This window comes from Folsomia candida, unplaced genomic scaffold, assembly GCF_002217175.1.
Source record: "Folsomia candida strain VU population unplaced genomic scaffold, ASM221717v1 Fcan01_Sc001, whole genome shotgun sequence".
NCBI classification, from domain to species: Eukaryota; Metazoa; Arthropoda; class Collembola; order Entomobryomorpha; family Isotomidae; genus Folsomia; species Folsomia candida.
Genome location: NW_019091193.1, coordinates 19,300,776 through 19,320,354, shown reverse-complemented (window position 1 = coordinate 19,320,354; position 19,579 = coordinate 19,300,776). Strand labels below are relative to the sequence as shown.

At 39.7% G+C, this 19,579-nt stretch overlaps 2 protein-coding genes across 4 annotated transcripts in view; one reads left to right on the top strand and one right to left on the bottom strand.

Annotated features, from left to right (window-relative positions):
* Window positions 1-19,579, top strand: part of LOC110842441 (semaphorin-1A) — a 90,963-nt gene that overhangs the window by 32,188 nt on the left and 39,196 nt on the right. The gene's annotated exons all lie outside the window — the stretch shown is intronic.
* Window positions 631-1,901, bottom strand: LOC118433929. Its single transcript, XM_035846452.1, has 4 exons — window positions 1,357-1,901; window positions 1,115-1,288; window positions 889-1,035; window positions 631-815 (listed from the first exon to the last, which is right to left on the bottom strand). The coding sequence occupies exons 1-4, from the start codon at window positions 1,554-1,556 to the stop codon at window positions 740-742; spliced, it is 597 nt and encodes a 198-aa protein (XP_035702345.1). The 5' UTR covers window positions 1,557-1,901; the 3' UTR covers window positions 631-739.

The window sequence follows — 19,579 nt, the reverse complement described above, 5'->3', positions numbered from 1 at the left end:
ATGTTACAGTATTGATAAGTATTTGGCCCTTGTAGTAAATTCAGTTCCACTTTGAAAATATGTATGACAAAGGACATTATGATTTTCGAAAATAAGAGAAAGAACCGCAAAATCTGTATTTAATTTTTCTCTCTCGCTTCTAAATTAAAAAAACCTTATCGCATATAAGTCATCCTTGCCTTCCTACCTGCTTGCTTGTTTTCTTCCGTTGGTGGAGGAGCAAGCTTTCTCATGGAAATGCCTCGCAGGCGGTGTGTGGAAGCCATCCATTACTTTCACAACAGAAGAGATAGCTTTTTACATTGTGTTCGACTCACATTTGCCTTTCTCGGTCCACATTTTTTTGGGTCTGCATTTTTTACTTTTTGTTAGTCAAGTCGTCGTCTCTATCTTGTTGGACCTGAATGGAACATATGATATGCATGGTGAGGTGAACAGGAGGAGGAGGAGTACTTTTCGGTGGGTCGTGAGTGTTCTTTCTGCAGATAGAAAGGGGATGATAAAGAAGTTGGGGGAGTGAGACAAGGAGTAGCCAGAGGAGAGAAGTCGAATCACTTTTGCGAGTTGGAGGTAAAATATATTCTAAAAATTTGACTGATTTGACTGGTATGTATTTGGGAGACCTCCGCCGTCGTCTCATCGTTTACGCCGATATTGCTATTGGAAAATGAGAGATACAAATTATAACTATTTTCTCTATTGAGAACCATGAAAAAGAATGAATTTAAGAAGATGTTACTCACATTCCAGAGCTAAGAAACCTTGTGTCGGGATCCAATCCGAGATACTCTAACAACTTTTGGCTTGGCGCATCTCTAAAAGAGAAATAATAATTATTATTACAATCCTTGTTTTACCAATTATGATTTATTTGATGGTTTCACTCACCCTGGACGCAGTATTCCGAGTTTGCCAAATTTCTCGTCAAATTCAGTCTTGTGCTGATAAATACGACGCAGTAGAGCTGGCACCCATGGCGTTAATGGATTGGTCTTAAGATGTCGTGATCTCTGTTTGGCCAGTCGATTATATTCTCTATAAAAATACAGACGTCAAATTAATTGTTAACAATCTCCAATCTCTTGAGAGAATTTATTATAATAATGCAACATACCTCAACTGCACGTCATCCAACTCGGCTTTCAACCCAGAGAAGCAGGACAGAAGGGATGGATGGATTCCTGTGCCATCGTCCTTCTTGAACTTAGGTTCCAAAACAGGAACCCATGGGGTAGATGGGCTGACCTTAATATGTTTGGATCTCTGATGGGCCAATCGATTGTATTCCCTACAAAAATAAATGAATAAAATAAATTATTAACAATCTCTTGAGAGAACATAGAATAATGCCAATACTTTATCTCATCCTTATCAAGACCCGTGTATGTCTTTCCCGGGAAGCAAGATATGACGCCCGGATGCACTACCTTTGCCCCTGCTCTTAAAGAATCAACCGTGAGGGTAGGCGTAGTGATGGAGGACGACGATGACGCAGTTGACGGGACAAACCTCTGTCTAGCCTTCAAAAACGGCCTGCAATATTTATAAAAAAACATTTCTCTAATGAGATAAAACTACAATTATTATTTATAAAAAATCATACATACTTTTCCACCATCATCACTGGCTCAGCTGCTGCAGGAAGAGCGTCCAGAATTTGCACTTCTTCATCAGAACTACCGAAATATAATTATATAATTAATTACACCACTAAATTCTCTCAATAGATAGTAATCATAAAAATTTCCTTCAATGAAACTTACTCGACATAACTCGCACCCGAATCGTCAAAAAAACCAGACGACGACGATTCATCACGTCCCCTATCACGAGACTTCTCCCTAAATAAATCAAGAAAAGAAGCAATTAATTTCTCTGCTGAGATAAAAGTTAATATATTCATCAACGACAACAAATTACTTTAATGATTCATCAGGTGTTTCTGGTGGAGGCGCCGCAGCTTCAATTCTCTCCGGAGATGATTCACTAGAACAGAAATAAACAATAAATTATTATGTAGTTTCAATGTAAATGACAATACTTTTTCTGTCAAGAGAGATAGGGTAAGGAAAATAATAATTACTTCTCGGAAGATGATGACAATCTTCTGGCTTTTTGATGGCGGCGACGAAATGCCGAAGTCGATGGAGCTTCATCGTCCGACACATCCAACACCTGCTGCTCGTCTGCAACTTCGTCCGAAGACCTAAATAAATAAAGATTAACAATTGTTGTAATATTATTCACCAAAATTTCTCTCAAGAGATTGACACACACTTGAAAATGACAAATAATAATTACTTACTCTGAAGTAGTGACTACTCTTCTTCGCCGTGGCATATTTAGATTGAATAATTGTTAATTTCAGTTAATTAATTATAAATATTAATCAGACGAGAAAACAGTTTTAATAATTTGCTCCGTGCCTGAGACAGGTTCCGTGTTAGGGTGAGAGTAGCTGATTGCTGGAACGTTTTATCTTACCTTGTGAGATGAACGAAAATGTCTTGTCGAAACTTGTCTCGCTCCCATCTCATGTTGCCTCTCTTCAGAGAATTTCAAAGTTCCAAGTTCAAGATATGATCTCATTTGTGCCCTTCCTGCCCTCAAACCTCAGGATAAGTTCCACTACGACTACTACGCTGGTTCTATTGACCAACGTGAAACTGAATCCTCGCCTTCAATTTTCTTCCTGGGAATTGAATTCATAATCTTATTTTAATCTGGGATGTGCAGCCATGAGCCAACCACAGGCACAATTGGGAATGCAAATGAAAAGGAGGAATCATCTTTATACAGATACAGATATTAAAATGGTTTTGGTACAAACTATGACGTACTAACTTATCACTGGTTGGATGTACTTGCAAATTTCTTCATTTTACTTTTTCTTAGACGGTCTCAATATTTTGGATTTCTTTTCTTATTTTAAAGTAGTTAAAATTAGTTTTAGTGTATCGTTATCGTTTCGTGTATAATATTGAAATTTTGCAGGCAGGCACATAAATAGTGATTACATGTCTATGCATTGTTGCGAGTGAAAGTTAACTTTACGCGTTGAGTGTGCAGTTACTTTTTCAGTCCTTTAACTTTTTACATTTTAGTTCTCCTCGAATTACGAATACAAGTTCTCGCCACGAAATTTAACATTTATAAATTCCATGCAATTCTACCGTGCATTTTGTGTAGAGTAGCAGGAAAGTGGAAAGTTTATCATTTTTCTCACATTTGTCAATTTGGAAAATTTAGTTGCAGATGGAGAAGGGAATTTAGCATTCCGGAACATGACGGGATAATGGAAGTGAGAAGAGAAATGCAAATGGATCAAACCAATTTAAAGAGTGCCAAAAAGTTTCCCCTTATTTTATTTTACTCCTCCTTTCCGACTAAATGCAAGCAATAAGAGCTTCAAAAAGGGGGAAAGCAACGGCCGCCGATGAAGAAATTTTGTCTGTCCTACAATCTCATGAGCACAAGATATGTATATGTCTGTGAGAAATATACGAAATATACGTAGTAAATGCGCGACTTTATTCGTCTCATCTCCTCCCATGTCGTATATTACAGAGATATGCCAGCGCATTTATTTGCGTAGCAAGAAAGCCTGTGAATATTCCCTTTTGGTATCCAGATCGTCTATGGGCAAACACGATTCTATGCATGCACTACGTATTCTTTATCTTGCACTTGTTTCCAAATATTTAAAAAAAAAAGAAAGTCAGCTCTCTATTTTGACACCAGTTTATACACATGTGCATGCGGTTTGGGTGACCCTTTACACCTTAGATTGCATATTTACTACATTTTTTGTGTGGTTTATGCGATGACAGTTTTGAACCTCGTTGTACAAAATGCAAGTTGTTTCTTTCACAGAAATCTCACGGAAGCATTTTTCACGGACGAGTTTATCCTTTCGCCAGCCGTGCCAATGGGCCTTTCAAAATTTCCACTTCACCCTCGTTCCCATTTGAAGGTGGCAAAAGTTCAATACGGTTTAGTGAATAGGTGAACGGTTTGAAGTGATGAAAATGGTCTACTCACTTGTACAAAGTGCTGCTACTTTCCCTCCTTCCCTTTCGTCATATAAGTTGCTTATTTGTAGTTGGAGTAGAGCCATTCAATCCATCCAGGAGAGTTGAAATGCAGAGGCAGTTGGCTTTTACTTACTATTAGTAGTTTAAGCAACGCTGAACAATGTGGCCGCTCGGCAATGTAGTTAAATCAGAGGGGAAATGGTGCAGATAGAGTAAAGTGTTGCATTATGTTCTGTTATGGTGCTTTTTTTATTTTATAACTCTGTTCCCTAACTCAACCAACTCTTTCCCTCATAAATATAAGGTGTGATGTAGTCGGGCACGTAAATATACATATACTTTCAGCAGAGTTCTTCATATTTCAGGAAATCTTTGCTCTTTTTCTTGGTGAAAGTTTGGTCAGTAATTGATCCCAATAAGTATAAAGTTTGCACTGAGTGCAGCGTGGTGGCAAATTTAGTATCTTAAAGCGAAACTATTTTAGATTTTTTGGGTTTGGGCGGATAATGGATGTGACGACCATCCCCGTGAGACCCGGACCTCACTGGCGACGGGCGCTTGGGCGACCATTTATGAGCGTCTTAATAATATCGCCTTGCTTCAAATTGGGTTGAAACAGACATTTATGTGCGCCTAAGCTATTTATGAGAAGGCTTGACATCCTTAAAAACTATAAAAGTGATACATGTGTGATGAGTTTGGAAGAAATAAGCGGTACAACTTGAACGTTTATTCATACGATGATGTGAAATATGCTTCCCTCACGTTGTCCTAGACAAAACATTACAATTTAAGCAAGGAGGCTCTGTATTATTTTATTTAAAAAATGCCGTGAACAACCTGCGGAGCTTGGTTTCTGATACTAAATTACACTTTAGGGTTGTTTCAAAATTTCAATTTCAAATAATTTATCCCTTTCTCGCCAGACCAGTCCGTTTTGTTAGATGCAAAATGGATAATAAATTTGTGTCTGTTTATGCAGCAGCGAAACCACATTAGACCCATTCATGGTGATATACCATAAAATGTCGAGATGACCATGTCTCCGTGAAGGAAAGGCTGGACCGGATCGAAATTTATTGATCCAGCCGACTCATTCATCCTTCTTCCTTCTTACACAGAAGAAGGAAGGAGAACCCACTCTGTGGTTTCTTTGTAGGAAAAACTCTGGCGATTTCGAACCAAGTGTTACATAAGTCGTCGCCTTGCTGCCTTAGAAGGAAAGTGTAAGAAAAAGGATTCGCTTCGCAGTGTTTCTTTCTGCTGTACACTCAGTGTCCGTCCAGCAGCATGGCCAACGACGATGTATGTATGTAGCTCGTGACTACATAAAGGAAGAATTGTAGATGTGCTCGAAATGGCTTGGTCAGTTGGGTGAAGAAGATTTAAGTTGGGTTGTTCAAAGCCATGGGCCAAGAGGAGGCTTAACCATTTGAAGACAGATATAAATGTATGGGATTGGCCTTTGGTGTAGTTTGGCCCATATGGGGCTCCACTTGAAACGCTGGTTATTGCTGTAGAATTTGCTATACTTTTGCATCTATGCATTTGCTCCAACGTAGTATATATACAGATATGCGAACGTTGGTCACCACCACTACTGCCCATCATCATCGCAGTAATCGCCACCAGCAGCAGCAGTCCAACCACAGGAAGGAAACGCAGAAACAGCAGCAGCTTTTCCCATTCTCGACTTGAATCTGGAGTCGAGTGAAAGCAAACGCAGATGCGGAAATGGTTGTTGAAATGAAAAAAACGGGGAAAGGGGAATATACTTTGTTGAGGGGGGAATTGAGTTTGTATTATATTATCCCAGGTTCCCTGTAAAATATATTGACACCTAATATTATGGACTGTCATAATGTGATACTTTATTGGGTCTCTCTGTACAGGGAACCAACCAACGAACGGAGGAGGAACGAATAAAGTACGGCAATGGGATTCCCCCTGCTCGAGTTTTTTTTAAAATATAGACGCAACTGTTCCATTTTATAGGCGAGATATGCAGTTATTGAAGCTTATACTTATTTATCCGTTTAGAGACCATATCACAGTCATGCATTGCTGCCTCAGTTGAGGCACGAGTAAAATATGTCATTTTTATGTTGCTCCCAAGAATGAGACATCAAACAATTTAAAATTGTAGCTCCATTTTCACAATCAAAACAGCTTTCAGGCAAAAGTAGTTGCTTTCACTCGTGTAAACTTGTATTTTCCATGGAGCATGTACCCCACCGCTGGGACCTGAGAAAGCGAGCGAGGTGGATGAAATCGTTTTTTGAGAATGATTTCCTTGACTTTCCCTTCAAATAAAAAGTGAAGGCTTTAATGAACCTCTTTTTCTCCCTATTATGCCTTCTCTATTATATGTGCGCTGCATGGCGTATCAAAGAGAGAGGGGCAAAATAAATGCACAAAAGAATTTATTAAGGAGAAAGAGACTCACTAATTTAGTTTGGTATCCAATGATGCTGCTTATAATGCTAATGCCTTTAACGCCCTCTACGTGAAAGTGAAAAAAGAATTCGTAATCAAGATAATGTAGGCTTCTATAGCTCAGGTTTAAAATGTATCTATCTGACGACGAGTGCATTTACATAGTTAGTGGCTTGAACGTTCTTTGAGTTTAGCAAGGCATTGTGAATAATATCCGCAACGCACATGCGTATCAGATCAAAGGTTGCTGGATAAATCATCAGGGCAAATGCGTTAGATGATCTAACTTAGATCAATGAAATTCCAGATGTATGAAAAAAGTAAAAAGTTAAATTGAATTCTTAACTTAAACTAGAATAAATTTGATAAAATGGATTTGGAAGTAGCAACATTCATCCGTCCCCTACGTACTATGGGATAGGTCAAGAAATTATTTTCTAAATTTGAATTCTATTTAACACTGAGATAGTTGAGAACGGGTATGAAAAGCAAAACGGGACGCGAGGTGGTTTGTTTGATCCTATTCACACCAACCGAAATTGCATGAATTTGATTCCCAGTCGAATTCGCTGTACATCATTGTCTTTATATTCCATTGTGGCGTAGTGATAGGAAAATGGAATTGGTTATTCATTTATGTTGGTTACATGGTTGCTACATCTATGCATGGCATCTCAGTGGAGATTCTCCACTGTCATAACTCCTGAGTGGCAATTTCATCTGAGCTGATTTACGCAAGCTGTGTGTACGAGATTGAGTCCGGTGTAACTAAGCCATCCATAAATGAGTAATGGTAGCAAACTTTGGTAATTGGTTATTAGTTACACTAACTACTTTGGATTCTATACTTTCAAATTAGCTACTTCATCTGTATTTAGATCAACTCGGGCAACATCAATTCGGAGACCATTTCGAAATTGGAGTTGGTTGGTCAATATTGTAATTTCGTTAGAGCACTAACTGTCAGTATATGTGCATAGGTACATAGGAAGCAAGAAATCTTCCATCTTTCTCTTGGCTTTAGATGAAAACGACATAGGTCAATTAAGAGAGTGGTAGCAGCACGAAGGGATGTTCAGTCTGGAGTATTTTAAATGACGAAGAGATACTTGTTTACTTATTCGCAACTCTAGATTTATACGCCTGCAGAAGCTGATAGAATTTGAAATTTAAGTTTGATTTATTCATTTGCTGGCGAAAAGATTACAAGCAAAAGGAAGCTTGCAACGCCTCGATCAGGCAATCACCATTAGCCAACATCATCAACATGGCTGGCCCAGCCAAGGAAGGAAGGGTTGAATTGGTTTCGTGGAGACCCTTTTGCTTCATTAACATGCTGCACTGACTGCAGAGCAGATAGATAATAGATGATGGCGATAAAATAAATGTGCGGGATACACTACGCTGCTGCCCTCATCGGTAAAGACGTACGTGTTAATTTGCATAGTTGGGAGTTGGATTTGAATTAGAATTACAAGGTGGTGGAAGGTGACTGTTCGTATATCCAGATACAAACCCAGGAATGACATTGTGAATGAAACTCGAGAATAGATTTCGTGAGAGTCGTCTAGGAACTGTGTAAGCACGTAAACAGAGAAACAATGTCTCGCCTTTGCACCACCACTACCTTGGCGAAAAGGAGACAAGAGACAAGTTTTTGGTTTTAGGAGGGACATGCATTTCTCCCCAGTTTCTATTAGACCTATATGGCAAAAGAGAGAGAGAGAGATTGATAAAGAGCTGCCTCCCGCTGTGGACGAAACAATGCGTGTATTATTTCCGTAATGGATTTGCATTTAAGACTAATCGAGAATCTAGCATCGAGCAAGATTTAAGACCAGACTCGAACGAGACGACGACAACAAGGACGAGTATAAGTAACACCCTATTCATTCTTATTCATCCCTTTTGTCATTAGTGTGTGTCTGCACTCTGCCACTTATGCATTTACCAGTGGTCTTTGTTTCCATTGTTCTGTTTGATTTTATTTCGTCATGAATCTTATTCAAAGAAGCATGAATTGATGGGATGTGGTAATTCATGCCAATTAGTTGAAAAAAGTGTGGAGTCGTAACTGTGTAAGATTATCATACACAAAATCATAAAATATTCGTTAATGGTGAGTGAGTGGATGTGACGTGAATGGATGCACGCACTCCAGTCAGTAATATTGCTCAAGCCGTTCAGGTTGCAGTATTATTCCTCATATTTCCTCATTCTCAAGTCGAGTTGGATTTTCGATTGGATTGAAATTAGATTTGACAAGGAATGAATAATAATTTCTTCAATGTTTCCATGAAATGACTGACTCCGAAAGGTGGGTTGTGTCGGAGGATGAAATGGGATTACCGGATTGAATGTAATGAAAAGACGAGATATATAGACAGTCGTAAGGGTTGTAGGAGGCACTCATTCGTGGACGTTTTCTGGTGATAATCTTACTGCAAAATTTGTTCCAAGGATTGAATATGAGGATAGGGTGCGGAACCCAGTTTTCACTAGTATCATTCGATAGCAATATGCATTTCTCTCCCTGAGATACAAATCAGCACAAATCTAATGAACTTTCTGAGATGGAATAGAACATTATCTGTGATCTCGTTTCAGAGTTTACTAACGAAAATCCTACTCGACTTTCTTCAAAATATGTAAAATATGTACTTTTTCTATTTTCTATATTTCACGTTATGCACGTTTTATTTTATATTTCTTGTGAACATAAAAACTGGACATGGGCTGGGTGGGGTGGTTTCATGATCATTGGGGGAAGATGAATGAAGATGGTGGGTCGAAGTTGATAATCAGATGTAAACATGGGTGGATGAGCACATGACAAATTCTCCGTCAGAGACCTTTTTGTGTTACATGTGTACCAGAAATGTGAATGAATCACCTTCTGAAAGTTCTGGATCAGACATTTGACTACATGTGTATGTCGCCTTGAGTATTCCGTGTATGTCAATACTTGGGGTTCCCTTTTCCCAAGTTATCACTCAATTTTGAGTTTACTTTAATTTTGCTGACAAACAGATTTTGTGATGATTTTGGAAGATTGGATTTGAAATTGAGGGTTGAATGAGTTGGAGAGGGTCCATTTCTGGACTTGAGATACGGTTAGTCGTACATGGAGGAAATTGGTAGTTATTCCCTTCCTGGCTTGACTCTGATGGGCCATTACACGAAGTAAAAGCTCAGGTTGGACAAGTGGAAAAGATCTTTTAATGATATTTGAACAGTTGGCTGACCATGGCAATTATTATGGGGTTTCCGCTAGCTTTCTCCTGCTTGATCTTGATTTGTGCCCTGGAACCAGTTCCAGCATTATCTCCTCCTCTTGTCTTTATACTTGCCACCCCACACACGTCACTAACTACATATGTTAAACATACTGCCTATATAGTAGTTTTTTTCGTCTGGTTGGTTCTAAATAGACTATACCCTGGAGAAAGTTGTGAACTCTGTAGAAATGTAATAAAATTCTCACCTATGTATGTAGCTCTTTTGCCTTAAGTGCATTATTATTTGTGGTAAAGGGATAATTTAAGTCCGTGGCGTTATGTATATGCATGTACAATATGCGTGTCTTCTGTGTATGACAAGGAGAAAGTTTGTCGGGGTTGAAAATTTTGTCGAGACCTTCCTTTGCTTTTGCTGTCGTGGTGTAGTGCATGTCGGTTGAGGAAAGTTCAGTCTCAGTAAGAACAATTAGTTCCGAGTTTTGGAGCCTGCGAGACAATATATTGTTCGAACTGTCCGCCTTCCTCCTCATTTTATTTGTTTCATTTTCTGAGAAAATGGACTGTGTCTAATGTTAATGGGACTTGTGTTCATGTATGTGTGCATGTTAAATGGTTTCTCAGGGAGTGCATACAGTTTCAGTGAAGGAAGCATTTCACCGTGTTAACTATGATACACAACACAGCTTGGAAGATTGGCTACCCACTTTCTTTCCAGCACAACAACTCCAATAATCTCTTTTCGACCACCTCCAGCATTTTCTTCTTTCATGTTTTCTTTTCCGTGTTCCAAAGAGCTGGTTGCACTGCGTCATGAAGAACGTTGAAAAGTGAGTGAGTGCGGGCGGGTGGGGTGTGCACGTTGTGGAAGTATTTCACCAAAACAACTTTCCTCGAGAGTCCTCCTTCTTGTTTAAGGGCAACAAGCAGAAAAAAACGGGAGAAAAGTGTCTAATTTATTTGAATATGTTGTCTCTTTTTCACTGCTCCCTCCTTAACGGTCTGGTTTTGAAGTCAGAGTGCTTTTTGTTCTCCAACTTGCATACTTATGTATTTCTTCTGGGCTTCCCTTCGCTTTCATGTTTTCTTCTTAATTTATTGGCGTTTCTATTCTTTTACATTCTCCGAAAGCTGGCAAGGAAAATGTATTTATCGTTGGTAATTAATGCAGGCGTACTACACAGTATGCGGTATATGTAGCTCCTACATATACATGCGTACTCATTGCTACACGTACTATTTACTATGACGCATGTGTGACATTTCGTGCTCGTTTGTATTATTCTTTGGGACGACAACGGAAATTGAATTTTGTAGTTTTTAATGTGTTATTTTATTTATGGTATGAAAATAAATATGGTTTCAACATGCGACTTGTCTCAGGACTTTCCTAGCATGTACTGTAAACTTTAAAATTAATTGTTCTCAAAATGTGCTCCAGGTTATGAAATATAATAAGTAATGCATAACACTATGTACACCCGCGAGAGGAGCCAATCTAATTTGCTTAATGCACGGCATGTACAATATGCCAATTTAACTTTCAGAGGAAATTAGAAAACTCCATCATGTGGAAGATGGATTAATTTCGCACAAGCGTGTCACACATTGCAATAGTCGTGGCAGATGCGGGGTTGACAATTAAAACATGTGCAGCGGTTCGCACTAAATATGCGATACACATGTCGTTGTTTCTTTCAGAGACCCGCTTTTGTAGCAAGAGTTACTTGTTCAATTCCATGATTTACCTGCTTTACAAAACATTATTCACGTAACTGTAATGTTCAAATGTTCTGAAACTTTGCAGTTCTGCCCTACATACAGAACACATCTGCTTTTGACGAATGTGTTTCGACTCTTCTCGGAATGGGAATAAAAGAGGGACAACATTGTCGCAAGATTGAAATCCAGCAATCTATGGATTCAATTTAGATTGAATTTTGACTCTGCAATCGAATTTTGTCGGAATGCTAGATCTTGATCGGAACCCGCAGCAATTCATAGTAATATGTTTTTCTGAATAAATTCCGCTTTGCTTGCGGTTGCTGTACTTGTGGGATTCAGATGTTGGTTGCTGTTGTGGTGGAACAAGGAAGATAAATGAGGCCGAATATATGTACATGCATGTAAACCGAGAGGATGGATAAAGCTGGGATGGAAAGTCAAATTGTTAATGCAATAAGGCAGCATTATTCGCTCTGTCCTCTTGAATTTTTTCCCGTCTTATTTGTTCCGTATTTGTTCATGGCACGAGAAAGGAATTCAAGAGGACAAGAGGAAGATTCAGATTTAGATAAATGATAAGGAGTCTTCAATAGTTGGAGACGCTGCACAAATGTGCCGCGCAGTACAGCAGATAACCATAATGCTGATCTATTATTAAATTTGTCAGATTTGATTTGCTCAATCCTGATTTCAAATTCCAAATTTCACTACCTCACGGCTCTCGTTGTGCGTAGTACTTCCTCGTTTCATGAAATATTAAAGTTGGGAGACAGAGGGCAATTACGATTGAAGGCTGCATGTTTCGTTCATGAATTATAGATCGTAATAAGCAACAAGGAGGGAACAAAGGAATAGGGAGGCGAATGTTCATTGTGGGTCTTGGCATGCAAGCAAGAGAGACTGCAATGAAATGCATCTGCACTTGCTCCTTGGAACGAGGCTAGCGAGGATCCGATACAGTATTGAATTGCATCCCGTTCCCTGGATTGTTGCAGTGCATTGCACCACCATTAAATTATAAAACATTGAATTTTGTCCATGCATCCTATCCGACCCAGTCCAGAGGGGAATCATCAATCCGCGACCCCTACTCACCAAATCCTCTATGCGATAATATTTAATTTAAATGGGATAACAGCAAATTCATCTTGTTTATTTAACTTTGGCTTGTGATGTTGGTCTTCTACTTGGTAGAAAGCTGCTTTTCATTACTTTCCATGTTTCATGGAACACGAAAGGCGAATGAGAGAACAGAGGAAACGAGGAAATTGGATAAAAAAAACTCGAAACATTGCTCCGAAAAGAATGGGAACAGCTAGAGTGCGGAAGGGAGAACTCTTTATTAAGTAGCTTCAGCTACTTTATGTGAAGACTTTGTCTGTCTGTCTGTCTGTCTGTCTGTCTGTCTGTCTGTCTGTCTGTCTGTCTGTCTGTCCGTCTGTCTGTCAGCAGGATAACGGGAGAACGGATAAAGATAATCGAAATCGGTTTTCGCCATCATACATAATACCCCAGGGGGAGGATCCTATCAACTTTTGGGTGCAACCGGACCACACCCACGGTCGCCAGGGGGTGTGGTCGGGGCAAAATGAGATTTTTAGTGCAATTGAATCTATGGATGAAATGGAGTGAAATTTTGAGTTCCCCCGTTGTGCCACACCCCCCGGCCGCCAGGGGGTGTGGTCGGGGCAAAATGAGATTTTTGAAAAAATTGAATGCATAGATGAAATACAGTAGAATAAAGTGCTCCCGAGTTGTGCCACACCCCCTTATCACTAGGGGGTGTGGTCGGGGCAAAATGAGATTTTTGAAAAAATTGAATGTATAGATGAAATACAGTAAAATCAAGTGTTCCCGCGATGTCGTGGGAGTGCTTGGAGTGAAGTAGTCTGAAGCTACTTCCGTATGCGCGTTTGCGACGGTTTATTAAGGGGTGAAAGCCCTTTATAAGATCGTTATGTCCGTCTGTCTGTCCGTCCGTCCGTCCGTCCGTCCGTCTGTCTGTCCGTAGCTCCGATAACTTTTGAACGATAAGACATAGACACTTGAAATTTTGAACGTAAACTCCTAACGTCAATAGAGAGGACGAGTTCGAAGATGGGCACTGTAGGTCACACCCATCAAGGTCAAAAGGTCATGAAATGTCATTTAAAGGTCAAATTGCATACATGCATCAATTTGAATTGAAATACGGATAACACACTTCTTTCACCCCTTGGTTACATTCGTTGTGACGGTTTATTTAAAGATGCGAGTGTTTAGTGTAGACAGATTTTGTCATGTTTGTGTATATTGGTAAAAAGTGGATGAGATGGGATGAGCAGTCGACTCCTCTCGCTGTCTGGAATCAAATATTAGTGCAATGTGAAAAGTGCAGCAAACGCAAGAGTAACAATCTTTTTTTTTGTGTTCTGCTGGAAGGGTGTATTTTTCCAAGTAAGGAAATGTGTAGGGAAATGTATAGGGTTGCTCTTGTTTGTTTTATGGGTTTGGTTTTTCTCTTTACTCTGGTAGACAGTACTTTTGTAATGTTTTCAAGCTGCATAATAGGGATGCAATTGTGCCATTTAGTCATTTATCTAGTTACCTATGTTTGAAAAGATTCAAATAAAAAAATTCAAATTTCACTGTACTCAATCCCATCCTTTTTCGGAACTGGGGCTGTGATCAGAAATGAAATCGTGCCTTAATAAAAATTTAGTAATAAAATTTAGCAAAGCGTGCCAAAAAAAGGCCAGAGAAGAAATAATAAAGTGATATATTGTGTGATAAGTAAGCGGCGTTGGAAAATTGTTCATATTTATTGGCAACGGTCCGTCCTTTCATTTCATGACATGTAATACATCCAATTACAACAAAAAAGAGGGGGTTTTTAGGGGTCGTATTTAGTATACGTACGTGTGTATAGTAGTAGTAAACGAAACCATTGGAAAATTGTAACAACATGCAATTTCGCTATTACTTTCACTATTGCTTTACTTTTCCACTACTTATACATACGTACATGCAAGTACACTGGATACACACATTGACTGGATCGAATTGCATCCCATTTCCATTACGCTGATTATACGCACCCGTTCCTACTTCCCGTTTTCCACATTATGAAAGAATGTGGATGCTATGCTTGTTTTTTTATGAAAAAGAAGAAAACGACCCAAAACAAACACATAGGTTTGAGTTGACTGACAATTCGACGAGTGTAAAACGCACACAAGGCTGTCTGTCTGGTTGGGAGTAAGCCAAATCAGAATATTGAGTGATGTAATTTGATGCAGATGCAACTGTTCACTCTTGGATTGGCAATTCGATTGAAATTGGAAAGGAATGCGTTTTGATCGACAACTTTGCTTTGAATCACTAGTCTTCACAGACTTGGATCATATACTTTTCTACTAGCCTTTGGCTGAGGACGGAGGGTGTACTAAACTATTTGAAGATTCAATTGCATAATGGCAGCTCACACACACACGCTCTTACGAATACACGGTAACCTCGACGTAGTGTGATGTGCTGTCGGTTTGGCTGGGTAGGTTTTGGATTTTAGTATTTCCGGCTACAAAATTCAAATGGCAACTTGGAAGGTTATAAATATAAATCTTTTATTTATTTGATGAACAAATTGGATGTTACAACAACTCAGGGTTCAGGTAAAGTATCGCAGTATCTTCCTAGACTGACTGACATTACAGATTGTACGTTTCTGAATTTTTTGAACAAGTTGCAGAGTTCCGACGTGGCGGTTGTTTGTTACCACTGCGAGTAGCTCGTGGTAGTACTAAAACTTGTGACATTTACGTTATATTTATTATCCCACCATTTGATTTCGAATCACCTTTTGAATAGACCTCACTTCCGCACTCGTACCAGCTTTGGACAGTCGTGTTTCCTCACTTTCTCCATTCTCGAATGGCCTGACGCTTCTCAGGTAGTCGAGTCACATCTCAACGCCCCGTCGTTTGTGTGGCATGATGACGAATATTGCTAGTGTGCTAATAGGGTGGGTTCGAATATGCCTTGTCCAGTGTATAGTGCTCGAACTTACCGTGGACAATTTTATTTTTATTCTATTGTTAGGCCAGCAAGGTTTTGTTTTAGGTGATAAGTCCAGCAGCGAGATATCCACCACTATCATGTTGTAGCATAAAAAATTTGGTGATGGGAGCTCACCTCATAATGTATGGCTTGTGAGTAGACGTGCTTTTGACTGCAACAAGATCTGCACAAGACAGAAGAACGAATAGGAAACTGCGTCCCTGGAGGATTGTGGGTTGAGTTGAAGTTGTAGTCTGGCTTTGCATGAGATGTGTGTGTGTGTGTGTGTGTGCATGAGGATATGTTCCACTTTCTTTCAAATTTGATATCCCTCAAGATAGCAAGTAGAACTATCCGCTGGAACGTAAAAGTTGCTGCTTGTGTTGCAAAGCCAACATGCGTATGTAAAGAAAGAAAGGAAGAAAGCGAACGGACTCGCTGCCACTTTTTGCGTCTATCGTTTCATTTGCTGCTGCACTTTGGTAATGGGAATGGAAGGGACGAGGTTGAGTTTCCTGGCCTTGTTTTATACCTCAGTCAGAGCCAATTCTCATTGCGGTGGAAATGCACTCGGGAAGGAGGCAGAGGCGAATTGGTTGTTAGGAGTGCACCACGATTTGGAAGGAGTCAGAAGGTTTGTGTCTGCTGGAGCCGTGCACGGTTGACTGAAGCTTTCACTCAGTCTTATCAGAGGGAAAATGATATTGACATGGAGAATTGAAATTTTTATGAGTTTGAAACTTTCTCAAGGGATTTTCTCAAGAGTTTGTCCTGTAGGCATCCAGGGTGGTATTCATTTTATCATTCAATCTTTGTCCATTCTATATATTCTCTGCAAAAGCGTTAGTATTATTAGTCGACTTTTGGTGAGATTGGAAGCTGCTGCTGGTTCTGGAAGCGAGCAATGAGATTTGAACATCGTTTATGGGGAAATGGGGCTCATTTCGTATTCTAATGGGGCTTTACCTCGTTTATTACGAAGGAGAATCTTGAGTCCCGTGGTTGACTAGTCGGTTGTTTGGTTGGATGGTTGATTCCCGATAGGCAGAGCTTCCCATCTTATGACTTGATCTTCTATTTTGCATGTTCGGAAAAGGGTGCATGTTAATAGTGTGGTTTGCCTTGGCAGAGACGACCCAACGGAAGGGAGTTGAATTCTTGATTTTAAATTTTCCGTTCCTTGTCTCTCGTTTCGCCTTCCTCGCGTTATGCCCTTCCAAGAATTTATCTGACTGATACCAGACCAATCGTTAGGCGTGCATTCAAATTAATACATAAATATATCATGATTATCTGTTGAAATAAACATACATAGTTTTGGCACGACTTTTTAGTTGGCTGGTAGCTTATTCCTTCGATGTGTATATGTTGTACGTACTGTCCAAGTGGAGCTTGCCAAATTGGAGAAAGTGATGAGTTGGCATATACGTAGGGAGGAGAAGGGAGAAAGGGTGTAAAGTGAATTGATGAGATCTTGGAGTCATTCCCTTCTCCCGTGGTTTGCTCATTTTCCTTTCCCTTGTCTTCCTCAGGGTGGAAGGTGTGAGAGGAGTAGATGGAGACTTAGATTGTTATGTTGTTGCTGGCCATGAGTGAGAGGCAGAGTCGTCCTGGTGGTGTCGTGGATGTGGAGAAAACTGCTCCAACACTACTGGATGGGATGATAGTCGTATAAGTTTCTTTGATGGGCAAGTTGTAAAGATATTATTGGGGTTATAAATCATGAGCCCCATCACGCCACGCCATGTCTGGACATGTTTCCCTCTTATTTCTTTCTTGTTCTACACTACACACACAAACTCGTAGGGATTGGCACGGGGAGTATAACGAGCCTAATGAAAGTGCATGTGAAAGTGTCCGTCGTCCCTCCTGCCAATCACCTACTGCAAAACTTACCAGGAAATTTACTATGGAATAAACTTAATGAGAATTGTGAGCAGAGAATGCAGTAGTTTTTTTGGCAACTTGCTCAATACTAATTCATAAAGTGCTAGGGAATAATAAATAAAAGGGTGCGCGACCTTTTTGGTTGTGACCGTAAAAGTGGAACTGCAGACTGGACAACAAACAAATTGTTCCTAATCTTTATCCAACGAAGCGATCCTCGTTCGATATCCACCTCCTTTGTACGGATCCCTCATAAATAAATAAGTTTGTGGAGATTAGACAGCACACGATGAGGTGGTGTGGCACACAAATAGTTGTCTGCAGGCTTGCTCAAGGTTCCCCCTTGTCCAAAATTGCTGATATCACCCGTTCTCACAAGAAGAGATTCGAGATTTCACCATTTGTAACAAATTGGCGAAATTGAAAGAAAGCAAATTGATTTCTGTTTCCTTTCTCGCTTGATCTTCACCAACAAACAGCACTACTCACCCGGAGATTCAAAAGAAATTCCGAACCCCAGGAAGAATGAAATAGTAAAGAGCTGTTATTATTATGTGCGTGTGATTGCTTTGTGTACAAGAACATTTTCTCTTTGGACTACATATTTATTTCCTCTCCCGGATTTTATCAGATGGATCACATCTGGATTTTTGGGATACAGGAAATAGGTTGCTTGTCGAAACCTTATTCTTGCTTCATTTATCGTAGGTTCGCACAAACGTATTTCTTCCTGATTTCTAGTCATAGCACTGAATTTTTCGATTGCTTTCTCTCACAATTTTCGTGTTTTACAAATTCTTAGACATTTCAAATGATGATTTTAAAGAATTATGTAGTTGCTTTGTCCATTCTACTACCCAACTGAAGTAAAATTTACTAAATCTATTAATAGTATCTATATCTATATCTGCTACGGGACTATGAGTGAGTACAAAATTTGCTATGTGATGCTCTTTTTTTATTTCTAGAAGCGTTACATATACTCTTTATGATAGGCAGTATCACAGATATTGTTAGCAAAGGCCGTTTAAAATTATCCGAAATACTTCTATCCGACTAACTGACTCACCCAGCAGTACGTTGTTATTATTCTTGGTGAGTAATGTGCGACTGAGTGGGACTGTGAAGGAATATGAGTGGAGGAGAAAGTTTCCAGCTTTGAGCTTTGTCACCCTCTCTGCTGACTTGTCGATGATTTATGATGCTTTGGTGTAATTGATTTGGATTTGTAGATAATCCATCCACTGTCTTCATGCCAGCTCTGGCTCCGACCACGAGGCAGAGAGGACGACGGTGCAGACGACCTATCCACTTGCCATTTCTCACTCGTCCGCTACTCCTCTCCCTGCGTCCTCCCTGTCTGGGCTACTGCAGAGACCAAATCCCAAACAAATCCCACCCTTCCTTTTACTGACTTTCTCCCTGATGCTGGAGTATCCCGATGGCCAGTAATCGTACTCCGCTATTCGTCTTTTGCATTTTGTTCTCAAGTAGCAAAATAGTTTCATTTTGTACTTTTCCACCACCAGTAATCTGAAATTCCACCATGCCAAAATTTCTCCGGCGGAGCTCTTCAAATCCATCAGGCAGAGAAAGGAGAGTTGGAGTGCTAATCTTTTCGTACAATCTCGTGTCTTCTATACTCGGAAACTGCTGCACTCTACTCAAATTTGTAGTTTAGCTTAATTTTGTTGCCAAGCTCATCCTCTTCTCAAACTTAAATATAGCTATCTATCTGTCCACGTAATATACAAACTTACGTATGTACATTTCTGTATACAGGTCGTGCTGTTCGTTCTACTTCTCAAGTTTCTTTTACTTTCCGCCCCTCGTTATTCCACTCTAAATCCAACTTTTAAGCCAGATTTGCGGGTTTTTCTCAACTTTTGTTTATTCTTTGTTTCAATCATGGAAAATCCGGTCTACTTTGCCATTTTGAGTTGCTGTCCAAGATAGGCAAGTTATTTGGATGAAACACGAGTTGAAGAAAATGAGAACGCACGAAAACCTACAAATGTACTACATTGAGCAACTTTTCACGATTATTTCACATTTCGGAATATGTCGTGCGCTGTATCTTGTTGTTTCGAAATGACATAGTGGGCGGTGCAAGGCCATGAAGAAACAATGAAGAAAAAGTAGAGGACAGCAGGACATAAGCACGCTGAGGCGAGATGGAGAAAACCCAAATGATATTCGCAAACGGCATTCTTTATTCATTTTATT

Excerpts from the sequence above, each read along its gene's own strand:
- LOC118433929 (XM_035846452.1), bottom strand. The coding sequence starts at position 1,556 with ATGTTTTTTTATAAATATTGCAGGCCGTTTTTGAAGGCTAGACAGAGG. Across the intron at positions 1,036-1,114 it reads TTGGATGACGTGCAGTTGAG|AGAATATAATCGACTGGCCA; the intron begins GTATGTTGCATT and ends GTATTTTTATAG. Across the intron at positions 816-888 it reads CTCGGAATACTGCGTCCAGG|AGATGCGCCAAGCCAAAAGT; the intron begins GTGAGTGAAACC and ends TTTCTCTTTTAG.